This window comes from Crinia signifera, chromosome 11 (genome assembly GCF_055691185.1).
Source record: "Crinia signifera chromosome 11, ASM5569118v1, whole genome shotgun sequence".
Taxonomy (NCBI): Eukaryota; Metazoa; Chordata; class Amphibia; order Anura; family Myobatrachidae; genus Crinia; species Crinia signifera.
This window is the reverse complement of record NC_139227.1, coordinates 94380123-94393894: the sequence shown is the minus strand read 5'-3', so window position 1 is coordinate 94393894 and position 13772 is coordinate 94380123. Positions and strand designations below refer to the sequence as shown.

General features: G+C 48.6%; 1 protein-coding gene across 5 annotated transcripts in view; it reads right to left on the bottom strand.

The window, feature by feature from the left end:
• Positions 1-543: 543 nt before the first annotated feature.
• The window catches only part of LOC146044981 (catalase-like), a 56858-nt gene continuing 43629 nt past the window's right edge, over positions 544-13772 (bottom strand). For all 5 annotated transcript variants that reach the window (XM_083163661.1, XM_083163663.1, XM_083163662.1 and 2 more), the window contains exons 10-13: positions 7561-7691; positions 5822-5929; positions 3475-3561; positions 544-1151 (exon numbers count right to left, since the gene is read on the bottom strand). In XM_083163661.1, coding sequence (XP_083019787.1) covers positions 1104-1151; positions 3475-3561; positions 5822-5929; positions 7561-7691 — 374 coding nt within the window. In that variant the 3' untranslated portion in view covers positions 544-1103. The remainder of the gene's footprint in view (positions 1152-3474; positions 3562-5821; positions 5930-7560; positions 7692-13772) is intronic.

Here is a 13772-nt window from a genome sequence, read left to right as displayed (position 1 = left end):
CATATCGACCTTTTAAGCATGTTGACCTTTTACCTGTCAATCTTTAGACCCTGCCGACCTTTTGACCCTTTCAACCTTGGTGTAGTGTGTGTAATATCTGTGTTTCTGTGTAGTGTGTGTAGTTTCTGTGTGTCTGTGTAATGTGTCTGTAATATCTGTGTGTGTAATATCTATGTAGTTTCTGTGTGTGCGTGTGTATGTGTAATATCTGTGTGTGTGTGTGTGTGTGTGTGTGTGGTGTTGCCGATAGCGGCCAGCTGTCATTGTATCATTGTATGGACAGCGCTAGGCAACTCTGGTATAAGCTGATTGGTTACTGCACACAACTTCTCCACCTTATTTCTTGCATAGTTTTTATATAATCCCCCCCCCCCCCCCCCCCGAGTGTCCATCACTTTGCAGTCGGCATATGATATAGTCTGTAGTATGTATGGTGTCAGTGTTGGCAGACACATCGTTTCCATGCAGTCCTGCTAGAATTAAATGTTAAAGTATAAAAGAAACATTTAGTACATCCACAAGCACGACAAGTATGCAACACGATCATGAAATATACTTTTATTTTCTACATCAGTCATATCACATCACTGGTCACTGGCTTTGTCTATCAAAAAAAGCAATAAAACAATGGGTTTTAATATTTTTCTTTTGGAAGACCTGCACTACCACACACAGCCTGCAGGTGTCGCTTTCACACTAATGTTTATTTGCTGCACATTTTTATAACTTTCTATCTCATACTAAACCCTGAACCTCTCCACAAGGTTTTTACATTTGGTAATGCAGGGAATTGTAATAAGGTCCGAGTTTGCGGGGGTCTGGAATTTCGGCTGAGATTGCTTATGTCTGCTGCTTTAAAAAGACTCAGGCAAAATCCTGCACCCCCCGCAACCTCGGACCCTATTACATTTCCCTGCAGCCAATAAAACAATAAGCAATCAAAGCAAATGCAGTTGAACAATGTGCAGCTCAGAAGGACATTCTGGGTCTTGTAGTTCCACAACAACTGAAGAGCCAGAAATCGCAGCATAAGCAATGAAACAATTCTTCCAGCATTGCAGGGTTACGGTTTATCGGAAGCCGCCCGTCGCGTTTCCTGTCCGTCACTTTGCGTAGGGACATACACACTGAGTGTAACTGTGCAGAGGCTCCTAAATGACAGCGAGAAACAAAAGTCAATAAATGGCAATCAGCCGCACATTATATACCCTAATATACTGTATAGCGCATTACTAACACTGCGTGACCCCATATGGAAGCTGTGTTAACATTAGCGACCTTCACCTGCAGGGCTTCTGCACAGAGTATCAGTTCCTGGTTGTGTGGGTAATGCTCCAATCACACCTGTACCTGTGACAGACTCCACCCATCATTGTAGCCATCCAGTGGGTAATGTACAGTATATGGCCTCAGGGGTGCAGACTGGACAGGTTGTACTGATCATCTAATCCTGTCATTGCCCAGCAAGCTGTGCAGGAGAAGTGGACCGATCCACAGCTTACCGGGCCCCTCAGGAGCCATCATCTGGTATTCTTCATTCTTTTCCCAAAAGGAGTGTGATCGCACCTCCTGGAATGGCCTCTGGGGGGCCACAGTTTGTCTGGGCAGCTCTGTATGGCCTCATAATCTTACATCACTTTATATCTCATAACCAGGCTGGACAGTCCTGCTACGTGGGTACTATCCCGCCACCCTACCTGAGGACTGCAAACGTCCTGCTACATAACTACTATCCCGCTACCTTACCTGAGGACTGCAGAGTCCTGCTACATGGGTTCCATCCCTCCACCCTACCGGGGGACAGCGGTGTCCTGCTACATGGGTACCATCCCTCCACTCTACCAGAGGACTGCAGTGTTCCTATACAGGAGTACCGTCCTGCCACCCTACCGGAGGACTGCGGTGTCCTGCTACATGGGTACCACTCCGTCACCCTACCAGAGGACTGCAACGTCCTGCTACATTGGTCCTATCCCTCCACCCTACCGGAGGACTGTAGTGTCCTGCTACATGGGTATCATCCCGCCACCCTACCTGAGGACTGCGGTGTCCTGCTACATGGGTACCATCCCTCCACTCTAACAGAGGACTGCAGTGTTCCTATACAGGAGTACCGTCCTGCCACCCTACCGGAGGACTGCGGTGTCCTGCTACATGGGTACCACTCCCGTCACCCTACCAGAGGACTGCAACGTCCTGCTACATTGGTCCTATCCCTCCACCCTACCGGAGGACTGTAGTGTCCTGCTACATGGGTATCATCCCGCCACCCTACCTGAGGACTGCGGTGTCCTGCTACATGGGTACCGTCCCGCCACCCTACCGGAGGAATGCAACATCCTGCTACATGGCTACCATCCCTCCACCCTACCCGAGGACTGCGGTGTCCGCTACATGGGTACCATCTCGTCACCTATCAGAAGACTGCAACGTTCTGCTACATGGGTACTATCCCTCCACCCTACCGGAGGACTGTAGTGTCCTGCTACATGGGTACCATCCCTCCACCCTACCTGAGGACTGCAGTGTCCGGTGTTGGGATAATGAAACTGACTTAGGTACTAATTAATTCACCTGTGCCTAAGCCTGGATATCATAAAAACCTGGACTGTTTGGTATCTTGAGGACACCATTTAAGAACCAGTGCTCCAGTCCTTCACACGATATGGCTGCTTGTACACAGGTGAGAGATTGGTGGGATGTGCTAGAGGAGAAATGCGCATTTCCAAATGTACTAAAGTACAGACGCCAGGGCTCCAATTTGGAGGGTGAAGCTATAGCATGGCTGTCTACCTGACCCTCTCCTTCAGGGAGAAAATGCTCTGTTCCTGGGCTTCCCTGGTAATGTAGGATTGCCATCACCTGTGGTGACACCTTTCTTATCAACTACCCAGCTCCCCACAGGTAATGGCAATCCTACATTACCAGGGAAGTCCAGGAACAGAGCATTTTCTCCCTGAAGGAGAGGGTCAGGTAGGCAAGTATGAGCTATAGCTGGTGTTATCCAATAGAAGCCTATGCAATCGGGTCCCTCCCAGCATGCCCTGCGGCTGCCCGCGTCACATGTTCAGAGGGGTCACGGACCAGGAACCAGAGTCCATGTGGGAGCAGCCACCGCGGGGTATGGGTAAAAACCGGACCAGGAAAAGAACACGGGACCGGACATCAAAACCAGGTGTCACAGGCAGCCCCCTGAACAGGACACCCCCGGACAAGACACCCCCGGGACCGGACACTACAAGCTCTGGACTGCAGATTTTGATGTCCGGTCCGACGGTCCGGGGTTTAGTCCGGGTCCGGTTTTTACATAGTCCCACCACCGCGTGGTAAATCTGCCCCTGCGTCTCTTCCAATGTTGGGAAGTGTGAACATCACAAGGGAAATCTCATTGTATATCCCCACGGAAACCACCAATCAGTTCACAAATATCACTTTATGTGCAGTTGTTGCTTTATCCTATAGAAGCTGCTGTACCTTCTTCCCGGCGGACGCGTTGTGTTTGTCCAGTAGGGTTTGGATGCGGCCCCCAAAATCTGGATCCACGTCTCTGAAGTTTTTCACCTGGGAATTAAGAAAGGATTAGGATGCATGAAACAGAGACTGTAATACCATATTATAGCCTGTAGGTGGCACTGTGACACTAAGGAATCCTTCAATGACAATCTTACAACCTTAAGCCCCATACACACTAGACCACAGGTTCTCAAACTCGGGGGTTGATGTATTATAGCGGCGCGTTAACACTTCCTGCTTCGCCTTATTAGCGAGGCGAAGCAGGAGGGGAGACTGACAAGATGTATGAACATCTTGCCCGCCATAGCTTCATAAATCTTCCCCTCGGTCCTCAGGACCCCACACAGTGCATGCTTTGCAGATCTATTCACAGAATCACAAGTGAAATAATTAGCTTCATCTGTGGATCTTTTAAAATATGTCAATGAGTAATGAATGCACCTGTGCACCTGCTGGGTGACCTGGGGACAGATTTTCAGAATCCCTGCACTAGATGATCCCCACCGATGCCGATATTCGCAGCAGCAGGGGTGCCAGCATCAGCAAATCCATACACACTTGCCAATGCCGGCTGGAAGGGAGCGATGGCAGGGGAAGCGATGGGGGGAGCGAGGCAACTGCAGCATGGGTGTCAGTAACAAGGACCTTCCTCATCTGTGCATGTTCAGGCAAGGGAGTGGGTCATTAACGATGTGTGTATAGGGTTTTAAGATGGGTACACACTAGAACAGTGATGGAGAGCCTTGGCACTCCAGCTGTTGTTGAACTACACATCCCAGCATGCCCTGCAACAGTTTAAGCATGCTGAGATGTTTAGTTACAAGGCTCTCCATCACTGTACTAGAAGGACAGACTGAGAGTTATATAGTGGGAGGAGCAGGGTCCCCAGCAGCACAGAGTTTATCAGGAGGAGTGATGTGTCAGTGAGGACAGGGCTGCATGTGACAGGGGCAGTGACATGATGTGAGGCAGCAGGAAGCCACAGACTGAGAGTTATATAGTGGAAGGAGCAGAGTACCCCAACAGCACAGAGTATATCAGGATATGAGTGATGTGTCAGTGAGGACAGGGCTGCATGTGACAGGGGCAGTGACATGATGTGAGGAGGGGAATGGAGGCAGCAGGAAGCCACAGACTGAGAGTTATATAGTGGAAGGAGCAGAGTACCCCAGCAGCACAGAGTATAACAGGATATGAGTGATGTGTCAGTGAGGACAGGGCTGCATGTGACAGGGACAGTGACATGATGTGAGGAGGGGGAATGGAGGCAGCAGAAGGCCACAGACTGAGAGATATATATTGGGAGGAGCAGGGTCCCCAGCAGCACAGACTATATCAGGAGGAGTAGTGTCCCCAGCAGCACACATTATATCAGGAGGAGTAGTGTCCCCAGCAGCACAGAGTATATCAGGAGGAGTAGGGTCCCATTTCTTGTTTACCCAGCAACATTTCTGAGTTTTTTTCCTTCTCATTAATCATTATCAAGCAGGTTTGTCCTTAACTATTCTGTGATTGGGCAATTACTGGAACGTTTGCCCAGAATATAAAGCAAACAGACTTGTGGGAGAGACAGTCAACGGATTTATGCTACAGATCATCCCAGGATGACTTTACTCAGCGGTCCTCAAACTATTTTGCTCTGGGACCCCATCAGACAATAAAAATAATTGCGGGACCCCAGCAAGTTACTGCAGAAGGTCATCACATCACATATGTAGACAGCAGACAGCACAGACATGGCAGCATTGTGGAGGCACAAAATGATGGGAGGAGTCTAAAATAACAGACAATTCAACAGATTTATCATACTCCTTGAATCACTGACTGAGATTCGAAAAGTCATCAGCCTGATGGTCAGCAACATGGAGTCGGGACCCCATGCTGAGAAGGTCGGGACCCACTTACGGGTCAGGACCCACAGTTTGAGAACCGCTGACTTTACTGGATTTATCAATATCTGTGTCACCAGATGGGACCGACATTATATATACTGTAGCCCTATTAGATTGCTGGCCCCTTAGTGTAATGGAGGAAGGTGGCAATCTTACAGGAGATCATTTATCACCACAGTGCCCTTCAGCCAGCATGCAGTATGTTACCGTTACTGACTGCAGAGTCTGGGTCCAGGGATGGGATGGGGAAGTAGCGGAGAACAAGCATGCTAATGGTTCTCCTCCCTGAGGATGTTTTGTGCTTTATCAGATGACATCACAAAGAGTGTATTCCCATGACATCACAAAGGGTGTATTCCCATTTGCATAGAGGAACATATGAGATATGTAGTTTGGAGTTACTGAACGTCACTTACTGCTCTATCCTGAATAAAGATCTGAGCGTCCTTCAGGTGCGAGGCGATGTTTTCACACAGTCTCTGCCGCTCAGCTTCGTTCAGCGTCCTCTGGTAGAAGTTTCTCATCTGAAATCAAATTTTTTGTCACTTGTGATGTCACCATATTCCCCAATATAACAAGGAAATGTCTTTATATTATTTGCAATCAAGAAGACCGACCTCTCAGAAGCCCTGATGGCTGAGGGGCTATTCTGAGTTCAGGACCAAGAACTGGCACCAGCTGGAAACGCAGTGGAACATGAATAATGTGGCCACAATTAATTTTGCCCTGTAGACTACATTGCCGCTGGTTACGCCACAAATGAGATGTGACACAGATGGGGATGACCCAGTATCTCCCCGCAAAAGTCCACATTGGGCCACATCGCTTTCGTTTGAAAACACAACTTCAACCCTGAATCAGTCCCTAAAAGCTCAGAGGACAGAGAAAGGTGCGACGTAATGCGGCATGGGCCTGATTCCGTGCTGGATGCAATGCTGTTGACGGACATTTGGGGGCGAGCTTTGCCCACTGCACATGTGTTACAGCCGCACTACGCATATGCAGAGATTCATTAGCGATGGCGGGTGCAGACGTGTTGCCTGGTTTTCTGCATGTGTCCTTTATCAGCCACTGAGATATCATTACGGCCCAGGCCTCTTAGTGGAGACACAATGGGGCTGCTCATGTCCCTGGTGTTGCATCTTGGTATGTAAGCGGGGGATCTGAGATGCAGGTAATGGAGGTGTCTGTACACAAGATGGCGCCTGAGTATTATTTGCAAAAGTCTGCTGTGTCTGAAATCACAGTTTGGTGCAGGCGCTGGAGGTGCCAAAGCTACAAATACAGCAGCAATACTGAACCTCAGGGTATATTTTCCATCCAGCTCCATACAGGAGCCTGGTCTGTTCCCCAGCCATCACTCAGGGCCTGATTCGACAGTAGACGGGGTTGCTTTACACAAGCCATACAAAATGTCCCGGCACGCATGTCTGAAAGGGGTATTACCAGGATAGGAGACCTGGGTTGACCCTTTTACACTAAAGAAATACCCGTGTAATTCAGCAAATTACCGGGTTGGCATTTTTAACCAGGTAATTTGCTGCTCAGTGTGAAAGGGGGTCAGACTGCACCTGGCACTCAAAATGCAAGGCGATTGCTGGGTCGAATGTCTGAAAGTGGTATTACAAATAGTTACTACAATGTACCAGAATAATTCCTACTATTTGAGGACTTTTGCCTGAAATTGTCTGTTCAACATGCAGAAATACTCTCTGCTGCTGCCATTTGACAGATTCTTAAAGGCTAGTGTGAGCCATACAACTAAGGGGCGATTCCGAGATGCCGAGAAATCATTGACTCTACAATTTTGAGCATTTTTGGGTCTCAATCGGCAAATACAGATTGTCCAATTTCCTGATCACTCAACCGAGGCATCGATAGAACAGGGGATTGTGCCAGTAGTGTGTTTCTGCATTGTATGCAGCCAATTTCCAGCAGATATTTTATTTATTGCTGTAGTGTGTGCCCTTTGCACGGCACTGCGAAACACTTATGGTCACTTATAAATAACACTTAATAATAATCAGGTCTCGGGATTGAATCTCATTGCAGTAGTGACAGGAAATGGTACTAGGTAACGTCACATTGCAGAAGGTGACATCACATTTATCGTCTCCTCATTACTTGTACTTGCTGCCATTATACAACCCCTCACCTGTGACACGTTATCTTCAACAGCGCTGTCATGGCGATCCACGTCTCCGGTAGCTGAGAAAGCGCTCTCCTTGTGCTTGGGGACATCTCGCGGGCACATGAAGCTGTTTGGGTAATAGTTCGGGACACTGCCTGGATAATAAGAGACATTTGGTAAATTATGACGTTAAAGGCTGAACCTAAAGTGAGAATGCCATCCATCCATCATTTCTAGATGCCACTCATTCCAGGGATTTCACCATTAAGGGTCTGGCGGGAGCCACAGGAGGCCTCGGAGATTGGCAGTATGAGGCAGCCCAGTACTACCAAGGTCTAGAGAGCCCGGCCATGGCTCTGCAGCTTACCAGGGGATACTGGGTACTGGGTATATGACATGATAAGAGCATGGTATCACACAACTGTGCAATCTATATCCACTGCCAGATCTGTATTACCCATCATAGACAGCTGGTGGTCTGCACCAGCCACCAGAGCAGAGGTGGCCTGCACCAGCCGCCAGAGCAGAGGGGGTCTGCACCAGCCGCCAGAGCAGAGGGGGTCTGCACCAGCCGCCAGAGCAGAGGGGGTCTGCACCAGCCGCCAGAGCAGAGGGGGTCTGCACCAGCCGCCAGAGCAGAGGGGGTCTGCACCAGACGCCAGAGCAGAGGGGGTCTGCACCAGCCGCCAGAGCAGAGGGGGTCTGCAGCAGCCGCCAGAGCAGAGGGGGTCTGCAGCAGCCGCCAGAGCAGAGTGGGTCTGCACCAGCCGCCAGAGCAGAGTGGGTCTGCACCTGCCCCCAGAGCAGAGGGGGTCTGCACCAGCCACCAGAGCAGAGGTGGTCTGCACCAGCCACCAGAGCAGAGGTGGCCTGCACCAGCCACCAGAGCAGAGGTGGCCTGCACCAGCCACCAGAGCAGAGGTGGTCTGCACCAGCCACCAGAGCAGAGGTGGCCTGCACCAGCCACCAGAGCAGAGGTGGCCTGCACCAGCCACCAGAGCAGAGGTGGCCTGCACCAGCCACCAGAGCAGAGGTGGCCTGCACCAGCCACCAGAGCAGAGGTGGCCTGCACCAGCCACCAGAGCAGAGGTGGCCTGCACCAGCCGCCAGATCAGAGGTGGCCTGCTGCACCAGCCGCCAGATCAGAGGTGGCCTGCACCATCCACCAGATCAGAGGTGGCCTGCACCATCCACCATATCAGAGGTGGCCTGCATCCACCAGATCAGAGGTGGCCTGTACCAGCCACCAGAGCAGAGGGGGTCTGCACCAGATCAGTTGTGTAATGTCACGCCCCTTTGTGAGACCACGCCCCTTTTTGCCGTGCTGTTTCGATGGGCAGGGTCCCTTCAACGTGAATAGTTGAATCTGGGACCACCCGCTATCATATTTCTAGATTCACTTATGCTCAAGTAGGAGTACTTTTCAGCAGAAACCAGCAGGAACTCCTGAACCTCTAGTTATATATAACATCATCAGCAACTGAAAATTACTATCCATAAGATCCATACGATAAGTTTTACTTTAAAGTCCCCTGAGAGTGCCTTTGTTTCTAAATACAATCTCTGTGTTCTGAAACTGCCAAATCTGAGCTGAACTTCGGGCACAGAGTCTCTGCTTCCACTCAAACCTTTCCTCTGGGGACTCTCCAGGGCGATTGTCTGCCCCAGGGGAGGCAAATAAGAAGGGAACGTAGTAATGCACCACTCTTCCATGTCTGCGTTACCACATAGACCCTCCCCTTTAGAATGTAAGCTCTCACGGGCAGGGCCCTCTCCCCTCATGTGCCTTTCTTAGAATATATAAACCACTGCCACCCTGATACTTGCTTCAGTGTCCTGTCCCCTGATGCAACTATCTGTATTAACCATGTACTTGTCCTCAACTGTCTTGTAATGTAATTTTGTTTTGTGTTTGCTCATAACTATGCTCTGTACAGCGCTGCGGAATTTGTATGCGCTATATAAGAAACTGTTAATAAATAAATAAATAAATAGAGCGTAACATAATCCCTGAAGTGCCTCCACTTGTACAATTAGCATCACCTCCAGCAGGATGGGGGATATAGAAAAAGTCTAGGACTCTATACTGTAGGTATCATAAGGATCTGCTATCACCTCCACAATCTACCCAGCCATTGGCATCTCCAGGGGATGAAGAACGTCTTCACTTCCCACCCGGCACAGATATACAGACTAACTGCTTTACTACAGCTCACTCTACCTGCACAGGCAATCCTACAAGGCAGCGGTAATTCCTGTACTAGTACTGACCAGTGGCGGTTTTTACCTATGGGCTGCAGGGCTGCAGCCCCCCCCCCCAGGTAAAATCCGCCGCTGTTGTGAAGCCAGATGCAGTCTATGAGACTGCTCTGGCTTCACTGTGACTGGCAGTTACTTCCTATTGGAAGTCTGATCTGCCAGTCACAAAGGCAGTCCCATTGGGAGGTGTTACCTCCCTCAGGGACGCTTGTTGCGGGCTGCCGGGCAAAAATGGCAAATACGCAGTACCTATATTGATACTGCGCACGCACTGGTCCCGATTCCTGTAACTTATATTGTACAGGCACCGGGACCATAATTACTTCTATGGGCTGCTGCCGAAGCAGCCCATAGAAGCTGGCCGCATGCGCAGTACATATGTTTGTACTGCGCCTGCGCCAGTCCCGGCGCCTGTCATCATAGGACAGGCGCCAGGGATGGGAAGAGGCAACGGCGGCGGTGACAGGGGGAGGGCGGTGCCTGTGGCCAGAGACAGCCCACCTCCCCGAAAGAGGTAGGAGCTGCCACTGGTACTGCATAGTGCTTGGAACATCTCCTCCATGTGTCAGATGTGCACTGTTTGGAACTTACACAAATATATGAATGTTCCTGCTAACATATATGAGGCGTATCCCGGGACCTCACCTGCGAGCAGCCGGAAATAAGGCTCTGAAGCGTTAGACATCGCAGTGAGCAGGAACTTTTATCCCAAATGGCTGATTCTGGACCTCAAAGTTCTCTGTGGTTCTTTCTGGAGGTGTGATATCAGCACACGCATGTCCTGTACATTTCCCACACATGTGTAGGCGATCAGGAATGTGCATCGGCCTTCCACTGATGCCACATGTGGCCATCCCGATAGCTGTTACACAACCTGTATTTTACTTGGTGGCCCTTTCTCGTGACCCACTGCTTATCCCATGAGTGGAGAAGAAGAAGGAATGCAGCCGAAGGCTCATCCAGACATGTGAGCCGCAGATGACGGAGATGAGGCGTGTGACTCACCAATAAGACTGATATCCCCAGGAGACGTCTTATGACTGTTACACAACACATATAGAAGTAGGTTACAGATCCTGCAGACACCACGGGAAAGATGGGGGGGGCTGAAATCCAATCTAAAGGTGCCCACACACTAGGAAGATCAGCGATCTTAACATGTGAGCTTACATTTACCATTCAGGCAAGCGCACATTTTCACCAAAGGTTTATCTTGTGTATTCCTAATGATCTTTTAATAAATCTTTTGATCTTTCAAGCAGCATGTAAGATCAGATGATTTAGTAAAAAACCTGTGAGAGAATGACTCTGATTGTGATCGCCATAGGCCACGCCCCTACGCGTTTCGTCACGGAGGACTTCTGAGTCCTCCGTGATGAAACGCCTAGGGTCATGACCTAGCGCCGGCGTGAACGTGGAGCTGGAGAGATTGTAACCGTTCCAACACTTGCTAAGTGCTGTGCATTGTTCTATGTTGTCAAACCTGCGGCTTTTGAGAGCTGCTGTTTTTGGTACGTGACCCCATCCATTGTCCTATACTATGTCTTATCAATAAAAATCAATTTTAAAAAGTGGTAATTGCACTATTGGAGCCCCCACATCTTTCATTTTAGAATCAATTCACCTGTTGGATCGAGGAGAGCCTTTGGGGTGTTATGTGGAGCTGCCAGCTTATCAATAAGCGAAGTGTTATAAAGATTTGAAATAGGTGTGGAATCGTGAAACACTTGGTCCATTTCAAACTCGGGACATTCACCACTGGGACTTGTATTTCCCTTTAAAAAAGACTCTTTGACCTCTGCGCACTGTTTCATCTTGTATATTTATATATACAGGTACACAATGGGTATAACGTATATATAATGTATATGGGTATACAGCATGAGGACACGTGGCCCCTTCCCCCAGGTACACAATGGGTATAACGTATATATAATGTATATGGGTATACAGCATGTACACAGGCACACATACTGTACATGTATGGGGATAATGTGTATATATAATGTATATGGGTATACAGCATGTATACAGGCACACATACGTGTATGGGAATAATGTGTATATAAAATGTATATGGGTATACAGCATGTATACAGGCACACATACATGCATGGGGATAATGTATATATAATGTATATGGGTATACAACATTTACACAGGCACACATACATGTATGGGGATAATGTATATATAATGTATATGAGTATATCGCAGGAGCACACGGCACACATACATGTATGGGGATATAATGTATATATGCAGGGCCGGCTTTACCACTAGGCAACTTAAGGCAGCTGCCTAGGGCGCCGGGATCTGGGGGGGTGCCACCAAGTCTGCCTATCAAAATATCAAGGAATTCTGTGACAATCCTTGTTGTACTTAATGCAGGTGGCTGCTGCAGAACTTCTAAGACCTCACCTCCATACTTTCCCTTGAGGCATACTTCCATACATAAAAAAGGTTGGTGGGTTTGGCGCTCTCTGGGGGTGATCTGTTTTTCAGCTGCGGGGCTCCAGTAAAAGAGGGAGGCCACCCTCTTGGCAATAATGGATAAATACAGGGGTGTCTGGAGACCTGCGCTTTGCCTGTTGTGCGGTGAGAGAAAGGCTGTCTAGACGTTGATGTGTATAACAAATGGTTTATTGAATAAAGCAAGAAAAAAACAACAATATTCTGCAAAGTGGCAGGTATTGGGTTAAATGTGCCAAAGAAGCTGGGGGGGGGGGGGGGGAGGGAAAAAAAAATGGGGGGTGGTTGTCGGCTCACTGTTGCACCTGAAGAGGTGTCTGCAGCCTGGCTGACTAGGTAACAAGAGGTAAAACAATCGGGGCGAATGTGTGCAATAACTGTTTTAATGTTCACAGAATTGCATGCCTTTAGTTAAGAATAGGGGAGGGAAGAACCATGTAATAATGTCCTGGAGGTTCCCTCTAGCGGATGAATGAAATGAAAGTCCAGGGGGGGGGGGTTTGAGGATAAGTCACACTGATAGCTGGTGATGGTGCAATTAGTGTCACCAGTGGCTGGCGTCCCTGCACTGCTGGTGGTGCACTAGCACATACCTTTAATCCATGGCTTTCTCTCTGACCGTCCCACGTAGTTCCAGTCTGTGTGCTATGGAAGTCGAGTTACACACACGCCATTTTAGGATAGTATGGCCGCCATTTTGGTTCGCAGAGTTGCGCAAATAAAGTTTCCATACCCGAGTATGTGTGACAAAGTGGACCAGAAGAGTAGCCATACTATCACACATAAATTCATAATAACATACTGACACTAAATAAAATATAGTTAAAGGTTTAGAACGCCACACATAGCTTAGTTAGCCCTGCATACATCTGTCTGTATCATGTTTAGTACCGTTCCGTTCCGTTTCTTATGCGTAGTATTCCGGTCATTGCGAATATTTCACAATATACACGGCTCGACAGTTATGGACATAATCCATATTCCAGGGACAGTTTCTGTTGAAAGAATGTAACAAAGGAATCTAGATGAAACCAGTTCTTATCACTGCTGACGCCGAAACCACCAAACAAAGGACTCTTAAAGTTCACTCCCCTGGACCTAGCCAAACCAGGTGTATCATCTTACCCCCCAATCACAGCTGACCTGACATACGACCTCTGACCAATGAGAACGGCCTTTGACCTCCCCTTTCTGACCCTATAAGATAGGCGACCCAGAGCAGCCAAAGTCTCTTCGGCACATCTACCTTTCCCTGACTGTCTACCGGACTATAGTTCAGCCCTGAACGATAGTGAGCTCTGACCGGACTGCGCTTCGCATATTTAATGAGACGGGTAACGGTTGCATTAACGGTATTTATCCTTATTGTATTGATTGGCTGGTTGTGTCTTGTATCTGTATTCTTTCCCCTTAGCAGAGCCTGTTTAGTATTCATTGTTAGCATATTGTATCACTTGTTAAACCTGTATTTTCTATTCCTGTAACCCCCCTTTTGTCCATTAGGG